Below are 13,590 nucleotides of genomic sequence, written 5' to 3' on the forward strand. Positions count from 1 at the left end.
CATGAAATACATCCTCCAATGATTTCTGAACGTTTCCTTTGACAGCGTGTGTACAGACTAAAGGGTAAAGAAAACAAACAGGTTTAGCAAAATAGTGGGGTGGGGGGGGAGACACAACGGCAAACTTCAAGGAGTTGGTCTGATACAGTATGTCATCAGTCTCTTCCCCCCGCTTAGAGAACAACCCGTCCCCACATAGTCGTGGGTGGTGCTGCGTTTTTAGCCCGCACTACAGAAGGCTTTATCGGACCGCTAATACAGGACTTTGTTGTTGTTGGTATGCTGATTTTTCAGGGTGCGCTGCAGCACCTCAGTATCCCTACTTTTTGCTGCTATGCCCCCCTCCCTCCCCCAATTTGGGACTCGTTACATACCTGGACCACCTATTGAGATGTGCCTTTTAAGTAAATCGTGTTAAATAAGGAGACACGAGTTGGTCTTCAATACCACTGACATATCCATTAAGTTAAACATTGATCTATCCCCATCGTTTTCTAAAAGATGCTATGATACCTCCCATACGCTGGGTGGACGCATTACGTTTCTTGTCCACGTGGATCCAGTGATCACAGCCAAAGATAAACCAAGTATATTTCCTGACCAAGTGCGGTAAATCCCGATCGCAGACCAGTGAAGGCTACTGAACCATTACCCTGATTAGTTTGGTTAAGGAAACCAAAACCGATCCAGGAACAGCGCGTGTCTCAGATTCGAGCCAACTTTCGGTTGAAGAAGCGTGAAACCGTGAACATGTAGGTATTAGCTGTGGTTTAGGCTTTAACAGCATACATTTGTCACAATTGCTTTCCACTTTAACCAAATACAAATTTAGGCTATTAGGTCTTGGATATTTGGAATATGATATTTAAATAATGGTTTCTGGAAGTACTCGAAATCGAGGCGTCATTTGAATTACTCAATGCACTTCCCGAGCCAGCACGATTTATGTTTCCTATGATGTCGTTCACAGAGATTATTTGTTGCATTCTGTACTGTGAACGCAATGCATTTACGACAAAATGGTTAGGGCGCATTCTGATATGGTGTCACTTATTTTTTGGACCTGCCCTTATTTGGCAGTGGAAGTGAAAAGCCTATCCTGTCATTTTTCAGTAGCTGAGATGTTTGACAGTGTTTCTTATTATTTCACTCAGTATTATGTTGTATTTTTTATTTAAACAACACCTAGTTGTTTACAGACAATAATTCCATACCTGCAGTTTAAAGGGGAAATTTACCCAAACATTAACAAAGTCGTGACCCTGCCACTATTTTGGTAAAGGTATGGGGGGTGGAGCAATGTCAAGACTTTCAAATGAATAGACAGAGCTATGGATGCAAGGACTGACCATCCATTTTATTAAAAGTGGTTTTAACCATGTTTTGAGGCAGTTTTATAAACCATGTTTATACAGTGTTTGTTTACAAATACATTGTTTACAAACAATGGAGAAAAACAAGCTTATATTTGGGTTTGAAAGTTAAACTAAGCTCATGAAGCATTCATTAGTTATATTCTTCAGGAATCAATGGGTTTATATCATTAATTTAAAGTCCAAAAATGGATGTAGCAATTGCAGATTGCCCGTTTAAAAAACACAAAATATTTGAACCAATTGAGAAAGATGTGCTTTAAAATCACTTGACCTGGTGGTTCTATAAAGACATGTTTTTGAAATGGTTATTATTTATTTGAACCTTTATTTTACAAGTCAGTTTTAAGAACAAATTCTTGTTTACAATGTCGGCCTACCCTGGCCAAACCCGGGCGATGCTGGGCCAATTGTGCACCGCCCAATGGGACTCCCAATCACAGCCAGATGTGATACAGCCTGCATTTGAACCAGGGACTGTAGTGATGCCTCTTACACTGAGATGCAGTGCCTTAGACCGCTGTGCCACTCGGGAGCCTGAGTGGTGGTGAGATCCTTTACATAAGAGGAACCAGTGAGTGATATCTTGAGATAGAACAGTGTTCCTAAGAAAATACTATTTTACAACTCATGTGTCATACAGAAGATCAATGACAAGCTCCCCTTCATAATGCTGTTATTCAGTAATCTAGGGGCTCTATACTTAATCAATTTGTATCCACATACTGTACGTTTTAGATAGCTGCAGCAGTGTCTGTATTGTAAAATACCATATAGTCTACAAATCATAATTACATCTCCCCACTAAATTCCACATGTTATTTGGAAAATGCTTTGCCTACGACCAATGCGTGCATATGCAGTACATCTAATTTGTAACTAAATGATGCATGTATCAGCTAACATTAACACACTTACAATTTAATTTACTGGAATAAACAGCCCTTGCCATGTTTGTCACATCGGAAGTGTGTTATTTAACACTAAATTAGATAATGAGTTTGTGGTTGAGCTGCTGTCACAACTGTCATGTAGGTTATTTCCTGTTTTTTGACATCTATTAGCATGTCCAGTGTCATGTCATTAGACTATTGGCATTCTCTCTCCTCTCTGCCTGCCAGTCACTAGTCCACTCTGCAGTAGAACGAGGTAAGATGCCTGCAATTGCAAGGGCATTTAGTTTCTTTTGTATTTTGCTTGGTATAGGCCTAGTATTGTACTCTTATCATATGTGTTTCTCTACTGGTTTTAGGAGGCTTTTCTATGTGTAAGCAAAAAGAACATTTTACAGTGCAGCAGCATGAGTTTACTCTTTGCCTGTGTTGTCTTTATTATACAAAATAATGATCAGCAAATATTTTCTGCATTTAAGGAATGGTGGCTCTTGTTCACTGCTACCCAGTGTTGTGCGAGGAGACCCAGATTTTGATAACATACCAGGTCATAGATTTAGATCAATTCATGAGTTTGTCTGAGAGTCATTTGCAAAGTTGTAAAGGATGCTGCTCTCATAAATGATAAAACTCTTGTAGAAAATTCTGACAATGATATTAAGATGTAGATCGGGGATTCTTGAAAGTCGGGACAAACCTTGTCCAGCAGGGAAACTTTATTTTATAGTAAAAAAAAAAAAAAATTGAGCTTAAATAATGCAACATTCCATGTCGGCTCTATGCTCGGAAATACCACCAAAGAAGGTTGAAAATGTTACAAAAACAGGCAATGATTAATATCAACTGAAAACTGTTATTATGCAGTGTCTTGCAATAGCCCTCTTTGAATATTTCTCTCAAAACTGTAGTTGCTAAAAAAATGTGTCCAGAGATTTGGTCAACTCCGTCAAATGTGTGTGAAATCCTAAATGAATGAGGAATGAGCAGGGATAACTACTCCAGAGGGATCCCTTCTTCTTGTCTTCATTACATCTAGTGCAACAAGACTGCGCATGGTCTGGGAAGTTCTCTACTTTTCATAGATTTAAACAAACATTATTGAAATAACCATGGTCTCAACCATAAACTGTCAACTCCATCTCCCTGATAGATTAAGATAGGATATACATTTTGGTGCAAATATGTTTATTTTAAGGTGTCTGACATACATCCAGTTAGTTGCATTTGATGAAGAAATTGAAGAATTAGGAGGTTGTTCCTTTACATGGTGTGATGATAGCTGATACTTTGGTCTGTGAAAATATACATTTCAAATGTTGTTAATATTAAGACAAATATTTGTGGGAAAATAATAAATACATAGGCTCATAAGTAGGCTAAATTATGAGCTTTCTATAATGACAATTATTATATCTATTTAAGTTGATGTATTGTTCCAAAATAAGTATTACAAACTGACTGAATATATAACAATGAAACCAATTTTTCTGACTTTTATTTGTGTATCTGCATTGGTTTTGGCCATACAACACGACACATGTTTTTTGTCAAAAGTTGACAAGCTGGCAACCTCAGGTCTTGTTGTGTCAGATATTCTCAACTAGTCCAGTCAGCTTATTTCTTCCAATCACCAGGGGGAGGAGAAGAAACATGTTTTCCTCAGTGGTAAATACGAATAGTAATGGTGCACAACCTTGTTTTTTAAACGGTACATTTTCTGTGGAGAACATGGATGTACATTACATGTATCGCAAGAAGGAGTGGGTTCAGTGTGTCTCTTCCTTGAAGCTGATAGTAACAAGAAACGCTGTGGAGTAATAACTTCCCCATTTATGCCTGAGAGAGATAGTGTGGAAACTGGTGTTATAGACACTCAGCACATCTCTTGATCATCTTAAGCCTGTCAGCTCTGGCCACACTCTGTGACACAGAGTGTGGCCAGGCCTATCTGGAACACTGTACTAAACTGGAGGCCTGCTTTGTATAGCATCTGAGAAATGGAAATGATGATGCTTGATGTACTGTAGTACCTTTTGAAAAATGTACTGTTGAAATGTTAACAGCTTCTCTCCTCTCCAGGGGCTGCATGTTAACTGAGTCTCATCAATGCATCCTAATTTAGCTGTACAGTAGGTGCAGTGAAACAAGGTATCATTTCACCCTCGGTGTCCCGGACAAGGGGCCAGCAGAGAAGGTCACAGGGGAGGGAGGGAAGGAAGAGAGCGAGATTAAAAGTCTCTACTGTTATCCTGGCTGGTGTGGGTCTTATTTCAACCACCGATGAGCCCATGGATTGTCAGTAAAAACCAAGATCCTTGCAAGACTGCCTGAATTACACTGAGGTTGCTTCTATAATCTTTGTCTATGATGCCAATCTACTGTTTGTTGTCAAATTTGGTGCCTATCTAATAACTGCTGTGTCATAACTATACTTTGTGACACACTGGGGAATTTAGTAGTTCTGATGATGTGACCAGGGGCATGTGCATGAAGATGGAATCCCCCTCCCTCTGTGTGTTCTGACCCTGGCTGTCCCGTGTTGTCTGGGGGGTCACAGGTATGACAGTGGGGGGGTGTGGGCAATCCCCCTCCATCAGCGTCCGGACCTGCTGGAGCCTTGCGCTGACTTGGTGAACAGTGAGTGGCAGCGGAGCCATGGTGCCCGGGTCCACGCCCTCCAGAAATCCTGCCAGGAGTTCCCCGTAGCCCTGGTGCTACTGCAGGGCTCTGGGAACAGGGACGGTGGGGATGGGGAGACCCTCCTGGGGCATGTCCGGCTGTCCCGCGTGGTGTCCCGCCCTGGGAGCCTCTTTGTGGAGTCGGTGGTGGTGTCCAAGGCCCAGAGGGGGAAGGGCTACGGTCGTACACTGATGCAGGAGACGGAGTGCTACGCTAAGGCCCGAGGGTTCCGGAGGCTGTGTCTGACCACCCACGACAAGCAGCACTTCTATGCCCACCTGGGCTATGTTCTGTCCATGCCGGTACAGAATGCTGGTGTCATGGCCTCCTTCATGCCCATGGAGGTGCTGGAGAGGTTCTCCAAGCTCCCAGGGACAGACGACACCCAGGGTGAGGTACAGGGAGGCCCACCACCACCATCACCACCCCAGATCCCTCCTTCCTTTATAGGGCCTGCTCCATCACCTCTGCCTCCTCCTCCAACACCCACTCATCCTTCTAGTCTTCCTACTCCTCCACCTCTTCTCCTCCCTCCCTCTGCTCTATCTTGTCATCCACCTCCCTCTCCTCCCTCTGGTCTTCCACCTCCTCCCTCTATTCCTCCTCCTCCTCCTCCTCCTCCTCCTCAGTGTCCGGCCCGACTGGTGTTTCAGACTCTTGAGGAGACGCCCTACAGAGATGCTAAAGGAGTTCCTATCTTCTGGATGCACAAGGACATCTGAGTCTGAGGGCCTGGCTGACCACAGACCATGTCACCCATGTCACTCAGCTTCACACACACACACATGCTCAGGACATTGAGGAAAAGGACGCTGCCTTTGGCCTATTTAGTACCACAGCCTGTAGGGTTTTGACAAGAGGTTGACAGACTGAGAATGAAGGATATTTTTGGGGTCTGGCTGGCTGTCCTTGAGTTCTTGACAGAGATACTTAGTACTGTCGACTGAGATAACACTTGAACAAAGAATACCAAATGTTTTTTCTCATGTGCCTTAAGTAAATTGTTTTTTCTTGTCCTAAAATAAAACATTTATTTAATGAATGGTTAACTCTACCTGATCAAACAAAATATTTATCACTGGGTCTATATTTTGGACCTAATGTTTCAATCATTTCGATGTTGAAATAAAAGACAGCGTACTAAAGTGTGTTGTTATGTGTTTTCTATGGGTCACCGTTTAAGATTGCACATGTTTAAATACCTTTTCATCCAAGCATCTGTGCAGACAATCTCCAATGGTCTTGTCTTGGAAGGGATGCAACCGAGGTTGTGTATAATTTCAGCCAGTAGTTTGGAAAGTAGTGCTCGCGAGCTAAAAGGGTTCCCTGAGAATTGTGCACAGTTGAGTACATGTCATCCATTTCCTGTGATATGCTACATCCTGCAGAAATATATTCCAATTTGTACAATATGTTAAGAATTTGTAAGTCCTTAAGATCCTCTTGAAATATTAACATCAGCCAAAATGAATTTAGTTTGAACAGATATGTGTCTGTCTGTGTGTTCTCTTTAGGCACAACAACACATTAACCAGTGAACAGCCATGCTGCTACATAGCTTCCCTCTCACCATCCTCCTCTCCACCATCCCTGTCACTCCCCAGTGGGGGGCAGTGGGTGATGAGTCTGGAAGGTCTGTGGCTGCTGCAGGGCCAGTGGTCCAGGGCAGGCCCTTCACCATGGTCTGGAACATGCCCACAGCGAGCTGCCAGGAACACTATGGCATCCACCTGGACCTGGGGGCCTTCGACATCGTGGAGAACCACCACCAGCACTTCCAGGGCCAGAACATGAGCATCTTCTACCACAATCAGCTAGGGCTCTACCCTTACATCACCCAGGAGGGTCTGCAGGTTAATGGAGGGGTTCCCCAGAGGGGAGACCTGGAGGCCCACCTGGCCCTGGCCCAGACCCAGATCTCAGCCCTGCTCAGGACAGGGTTCAGCGGCCTGGCCGTCATCGACTGGGAGGAGTGGCGCCCCTTGTGGGTGAGAGACTTCGGCATTAAGCTGGAGTACCGCCGGCTGTCTAAAAAACTAGTGAGAGGGGAGCATCCAGAGCTAACCAAACAGGAAGTGAACTCCCTGGCCCGTAAGGAGTTTGAGAGGGGTGCCAGGGACTTCATGTCTGAGACGCTGCAGTTAGGAGTGTGTCTGCGACCGAGGGGACTCTGGGGCTTCTACAGCTTCCCTGAATGCTTCAACTACCACAGGGAGCAGAAAGGCCACAGCTACACGGGTCAATGCCACTCTAAGACCAGGCAGAAGAATGACGAGCTAGCCTGGCTGTGGCGCCAGTCCACTGCCCTCTACCCTAGTATCTACCTACCCAAACGTCTGGCAGGGTCCTCTGATGCTACCCTCCTGGTCAGACATAGGCTTCTGGAGGCCCTGAGGGTGGCGAATCAGTACCCCACTAGCACCCATGCCACTCCTGTACTGCCCTATGCCAGAGTGGCATTCGCCCACACCCTCCACTTCCTCAACAAGGTAAATTATAACAGTAAAGTTGGAAAATGTTTCCTATCCCATGACTGTGTTATTTCAGAGTTATAATCAGTCCTTCAAAACATACACTAACAGTGATACACTTATGTTATGAATATTATAAACTCTTTGATATGATATTTGGTAGAATTGACTATTATTTGGGCTGATATCACTTTGTGGCATACAAGTAATCAAACTAGTCTCCCATTGACCTTGCCATGCAGACAGTGACATATGAGCACACCTGGCAGGAGATGCTAGCAAGCAATGGAAAGATATTCTATTCCTGCATTATTTATATTTATTTATTTTACCTTTAATTAACTGGACAAGTCAGTTAAGAACAAATTCTTATTTACAATGACGGCCTACCAGAAGGCAAAAGACCTGCGGGGACGGGGTCTGGGATTAAAATAAATAATCAAATAAAAATATAGAACAAAACACACATCACGACAAGAGAGACACCACAACACCACATAAAGAGACCTAAGACAACAACATAGCATGGAAACAACACATGAAAACACAACATGTAGCAACACAACATGGTAGCAGCACAAAACATGGTACTAACATTATTGGGCACAGACAACAGCACAAAACAGCACCAAGGGCAAGGAGGTAGAGACAACAATACATAACGTTAAGCAGCCACAACTGTCAGTAAGAGTGTCCATGATTGAGTCTGAATGAAGAGATTGAGATTAAACTGTCCAGTTTCAGTGTTTGTTGCAGCTTGTTCCAGTCAAGGTTAAGGGCAGAGAAAGCTTGTTGGACACTAAGAAAGCTTTGTTGTAGAGCATTTAACACAAAATCTGGTTAGGGACCAGCTGAATATAAGACTGTATCATCTGCATATAAATGGGTGAGAGATCTTCCATCTTCTGACTTTATACACTGCACTCTTTGAGAGAGGTAGTTAGCAAATCAGGCCAAATACCCTTCAGAGACACCAATACTCCTTAGCCGGTCCACAAGAATGGAATGGTCTACCGTATCAAAAGCTTTGGCCAAGTCAATAAAAACAGCAGCACAATATTGCTTAGAATCAAGGGCAATGGTGACATCATTTAGGACCTTTAAGGTTGCAGTGACACATCCATAACCTGAGTGGAAACCAGATTGCATACAGAGAGAATACTATAGACATCAAGAAAGTCAGTCAGTTGATTATTGACAAGATTTTCCAACACTTTTGATAAACAGGGGAAAATAGAAATTGGTCTATAACAGTTAGGATCAGCTTGATCTCCCCTTTAAATTAAGGAACCACCATGGCTGCCTTCTAAGCCATGGGAACCTCCCCAGAGAGGAGAGTTAAAAAGGTCAGAGATAGACTTGGCGATGAAAGGATCAGCAAACTTAAAGAAGAAAGGGTCTAAACCATCTGAACCAGATGTATTTGTTGGGGTCAAGTTTAAGGAGCTCCTTCAGCAGCTCGGACTCAGTGACCGCCTGCAGGGAGAAACTTTGTAGCGGGGCAGGGGAAAAAGAGGGAGGAGCATTGGGGATAGTCACATTAGAAGGGGTGGGAGAGCAGGAATTGGATGGGCAAGGCGGCATGGCTGGGTCAAATAGGAATCCTGACTTAATGAAGAGGTGATTAAAGAGCTCAGCCATGTGCTCCTTGTCAGTAACAACCACATCATCAACATTAATGGACATGGGCAGCTGTGAGGAGCAGGGTTTATTCTCCAGGTCTTTAACCATTAGACTCAATCATCTCACCTCAAGTGTATGTATTTTTGTGTGTGTTTTCAGACGGATCTGGAGCACACACTGGGAGAGAGTGCAGCGCTGGGGATGGCAGGAGTGGTGCTGTGGGGGGAGCAGGCGTTCGCTAAGTCAAAGGTCAGATCCTGGAGACCTCACAGTTTGTGCATATACATCCACTATAATATACATACAGTGCCTTCGGAAATTATTCAAACCACTTGACTTTCTCCACATTTTGTTATGTTAAAGCCTTATTCTAAAATTGATTAAAGTGTTTTTCCCCCCCTCATCAATCTACACAAAATACCCCATAATGACAAAGCAAAAATAGGTTTTTAGACATTTTTGCTAATTATTAAAAAAACATTACTGAAAAATCACATTTACATAAGTATTCAGACCCTTGCTCAGTACTTTGTTGAAGCACCTCCAGCAGCAATTACAGCATTGAGTCTTCTTGGGTATGACGCTACTAGCTTGGTACACCTGTATTTGGGGAGTTTCTGACATTCTTCTCTGCAGATCCTCTAAAGCTCTGTCAGGTTGGATGGGGAGCGTTGCTGCACAGCTATTTTCAAGTCTCTCCAGAGATATTCGATCGGGTACAAGTCCGGGCTCTGGCTGGGCCACTCAAGGACATTTAGAGACATGTCCCGAAGCCACTCGAGACTTGTCCCGAAGCCACTCCTGCGTTGTCTTGTCTGTGGGCATAGGGGTCGTTGTCCTGTTGGAAGAGGAACCTTCTCCCCAGTCTGAGGTCCTGAGTGCTCTGGAGCAGGTTTTCATCAAGGATCTGTCTGTACTTTGCTCCATTTAACTTTGCCTAGATCCTGACTAGTCTCCCAGACCCTGCCGCTGAAAAACATCCCCACGGCATGATGCTGCCACCACCATGCTTCACTGTAGTGATAGTGCCAGGTTTACTCCAGACGTGACGCTTGGCATTCAGGCCAGAGAGTTCAGTCTTGATTTCATCAGTCCAGCCAATCTTGTTTCTCATGGTCTAAGAGTCCTTTAGGTGCCTTTTGTCAAAGGCACCTTTTGTCATGTGCCTTTTACTGAGGAGTGGCTTCCGTCTGGCCACTCTACCACAAAGGCCTGATTGGTGGAGTGCTGCAGTGATGGTTGTCCTTCTGGAAGGTTCTCCCATCTCCACAGAGGAACTATAGAGCTCTGTCAGATTGACCATCAGGTTCTTGGTCACTTCCCTGACCAAGCCCTTCTCCCCTGGTTGCTCAGTTTGGCCGGGCGGCCAGCTCTAGGAAGAGTCTTGGTGGTTCCAAACTTCTTCCATTTAAGAATGATGAAGGCCTTGTGATGATGTGTTCTTGAGGACCTTCAATGTTGCAGACATTTTTTGGCACCCTTCCTCAGATCTGTGCCTCGACACGATCCTGTCTCAGGGCTCTACGGACAATTCCTTCGACCTCATGGCTTATAAGGTTGAAATGCACTGTCAACTGTGGGACCTTATATAGACAGGTGTGTGCCTTTCCAAATCATGTTCAATCAATTGAATTTACCACTGGTGGACTCCATTCAAATTGTAGAAACATCTCAAGGATGATCAATGGAAACAGGATGCACCTGAGCTAAATGTCGAGTCTCATTGCAAAGGGTCTGAATAGTTATGTAAAGAAGGTACTTCTGTTTTTCCTTTTTTATACATTTTCAAAACTGTCTAAAACCTGTTTTCATTTGTCATTATGGGGTATTGTGTGTAGATTGCTGAGGATATTTATTTAATTACATTTTAGAACAAGGCTGTAATGTAACAAAAGGTGGAAAAAGTCAAGGGGCCTGAATACTTTCCGAATGCACTGTACCTCTTCAACCTTGAGTGTGTATGCAGTTCAGTTTCTGTTAGATTGTTTGTTTTTGTTCTGTATTTGTATATGAATATCTCTTTCCCTTCCTCTCTCGGCAGCATCAGTGTGAGATACTGAGGGACTACATTCATTCTGAACTGGGAGTGTACATCAGCACCCTGAAGAGAGGGGTGCAGCGTTGCAGCGAGGAGCGATGCCATGGCAACGGTCGCTGTGCCAGAAGGGACCCCTACTCTGACCACATGATCCCACTCTCTGACTCCTTCTCCAACTTCCTCCCTGACCCCTCTCATGACCTCAGCCACCTCCGAAATAACTTCCTGTGCCAGTGCTATCAGGGCTGGGCGGGTGAGAAGTGTCAGGAAAGGATAGCTTCAATCACTAACACTTAGTGTCAGGAAAATATATAGTCTCTATCACCAATATATAATATCACCTTTTGTTTATTTGGTTGATGCGCAGCATACAGTAGCATCATTGCAATTCCACCAAGTGTATCAAAGTGAAAACTGTGGCAGTTGCCAAGGCACTTTCTCAGCGTATTCATTCTATACAATTCAGTTCCACTTGTGACATGTTTAAGTTGTGATAGTCAGAACAAATTTGCACTGTGTTTTGTCAGTAACAAAATGGGTGTGACATTTCATCATACATTGCCTGTCTCATGCATACATGTAAAAGAGGACCGCTTCTAAAAGTTACAGCGTAGCTTGTATGTACAGTATGTTTAAGTCACAGATCACATGGATGTCTCGAACCTGAATCATTTCTGTCCTCATGCAGTTGTCCAAATACATGAATTGTCAGTTGAAGAGTGTTGTCCTTTAAGCTGTGATGTCACTAAAGATGCTATAAAGAGTTCAGTACCCTGCAATCTTACTGAATGAGTGTCTTTCTTTCCCCTATTTGTCTTGCAAATCAAACAACTCAACAATTCTCTGTGGGTTCCAACTCCCGGGCTCTGTTGTGCATATGGCAGTAGGGGTTGTTTCTGGATGGGCCCAAGTTCCAATACCATGTGCAGGGCAGGGATTTGACTTGAGTGGAGATGTTGGGGCAGGTAGTTAACAGTTGGTGTTACATTAGTGTTCAGGGGCCACTAGGACGGGGCTTTCAGGGTCCAGGGGTGAAGGGTGTTCCTCTCCGTGACCTCTGCTCCTCAGGATCCTCCCGTGCTGGCTGTGAGGTTGTGGCGCAGCGCCTGCAGCTCCTGGATGAGCTGGGAGACCTCTAGGGCCACAGCCTGTCTCTCCCTCACTGCTTCCGTTAGGGACCGGAGAGTGCTGCCCTGCTGCACTGGAGGGGGAACGCAGAAACACAGTCACAGAAAGGGATGGGAAAAATGTTGAGGCCTGGTTGGATTTCAGATCAAGATTGAGAAAGAGTAAGTGAATATCGTTACCTAAGAGATAGAAGATAAGAAGTAGCGTCAACAGCGTCAGTGATGTCACTACACACCCCATGGTGTATCGAAACGAGGTGGGCATCAACAGGTCTCGGAGCGTGCCCTGCCATCGGCTTCTCATTGGATGCCCTGTCTGATAGACAACTGGTCTGTCCCGGAGATGGAGGTTCCCATTGGTGGAGGGAGCAGGAGGAAGGGGAGGTCGTCTGCTGCCTATAGAGACCATAGAGACAGTGGAGATTCTAGTGACTGGAGAGTAATGAGAGTCACATTTCAATTTCAATGGTGGTTTTGGATGCAATCACTATACACAATACAGCCTGGAAACATCTGGTACCTTTGTGGTTGTGCTCTGGGTGGGTGCGGTGCAGGTCGTTGATGGACTCCACGGAATGTAGCTCGATCTCAGTCAGATCCCGATCACTGATCCGGGTAAAAAATACTGGAGTGGTAGGGGATGGAGGTTGTTTCGCCATAATCCCTGGAGGGAAGGAGGGAGAGAGAAGAGGACACCAGGTTTCTAAATATTATTACTGATAATCAAAATAAAACTGTTATCAGGAAGTTGTAATTTGGACTCAGGGCCAGGGCCAGTGGAGAGGTGATTGAGAACAGGCCCTTTGTCTGACTGGGAATGTTTCCACAAGTCCAGCCAAAATGAGAAGCCGTTTCAGTCATGCAGCCTAGTTGATATAATGTACAAGAATGCTTTAAGCACACTAAGTTGTATATTGGCATATTGGTATGGTGGCATTGACAGGCAAGCACTATTATTTAAATGACAGAAGGGAGACAAGATATAGTCCTACTCTCTAACACACAAAAACACATGCATGATTCATCAAACCAGACACTCCCACCCCATTTTCTATTCAGGTATCCGGGCTTCACCCAAAAACTTTAGGGACACAATACCCATGAATTTTCTCCTCACAATCAATCAAGTGTCCAGATAGTGCCATTCCACCAAATCAGCCACCTTGAATTCTCCCCTCTCTCTGCTCTTACCTTCTGTTAACATGAAATAGGGGAGAAAGATACACGTATAGTATGTGTATCTGAGGAGAATTCACGTACAGTACGTCTCTGTGTGCGTCTCCTCAAGAAAGGAAAGCTGCTGTCAATATGTTCCCAATATGTGTCAACAACAAATGATGGAAAAGGTTATCCAGTGTCATAGGATCAAACAAAATATACATCAAA

The 13,590-nt window shown here is 44.2% G+C and overlaps 2 protein-coding genes across 2 annotated transcripts; both read left to right on the plus strand.

Annotated features, from left to right (window-relative positions):
- The first annotated feature begins 601 nt into the window (after positions 1-601).
- Positions 602-6,090, plus strand: naa80 (N-alpha-acetyltransferase 80, NatH catalytic subunit). Its single transcript, XM_024384728.2, has 2 exons — positions 602-752; positions 4,824-6,090. Coding segments are annotated over exons 1-2 (846 nt in total). The 5' UTR covers positions 602-750; the 3' UTR covers positions 5,668-6,090.
- hyal3 (hyaluronidase 3) lies at positions 2,424-11,856 on the plus strand. The gene is made up of 4 exons (XM_024384727.2): positions 2,424-2,522; positions 6,460-7,434; positions 9,199-9,288; positions 11,081-11,856. The coding sequence occupies exons 2-4, from the start codon at positions 6,490-6,492 to the stop codon at positions 11,372-11,374; spliced, it is 1,329 nt and encodes a 442-aa protein (XP_024240495.1). The 5' UTR covers positions 2,424-2,522; positions 6,460-6,489; the 3' UTR covers positions 11,375-11,856.
- Positions 11,857-13,590: the final 1,734 nt, after the last annotated feature.

This window comes from Oncorhynchus tshawytscha, linkage group LG22, assembly GCF_018296145.1.
Source record: "Oncorhynchus tshawytscha isolate Ot180627B linkage group LG22, Otsh_v2.0, whole genome shotgun sequence".
NCBI lineage: Eukaryota > Metazoa > Chordata > Actinopteri > Salmoniformes > Salmonidae > Oncorhynchus > Oncorhynchus tshawytscha.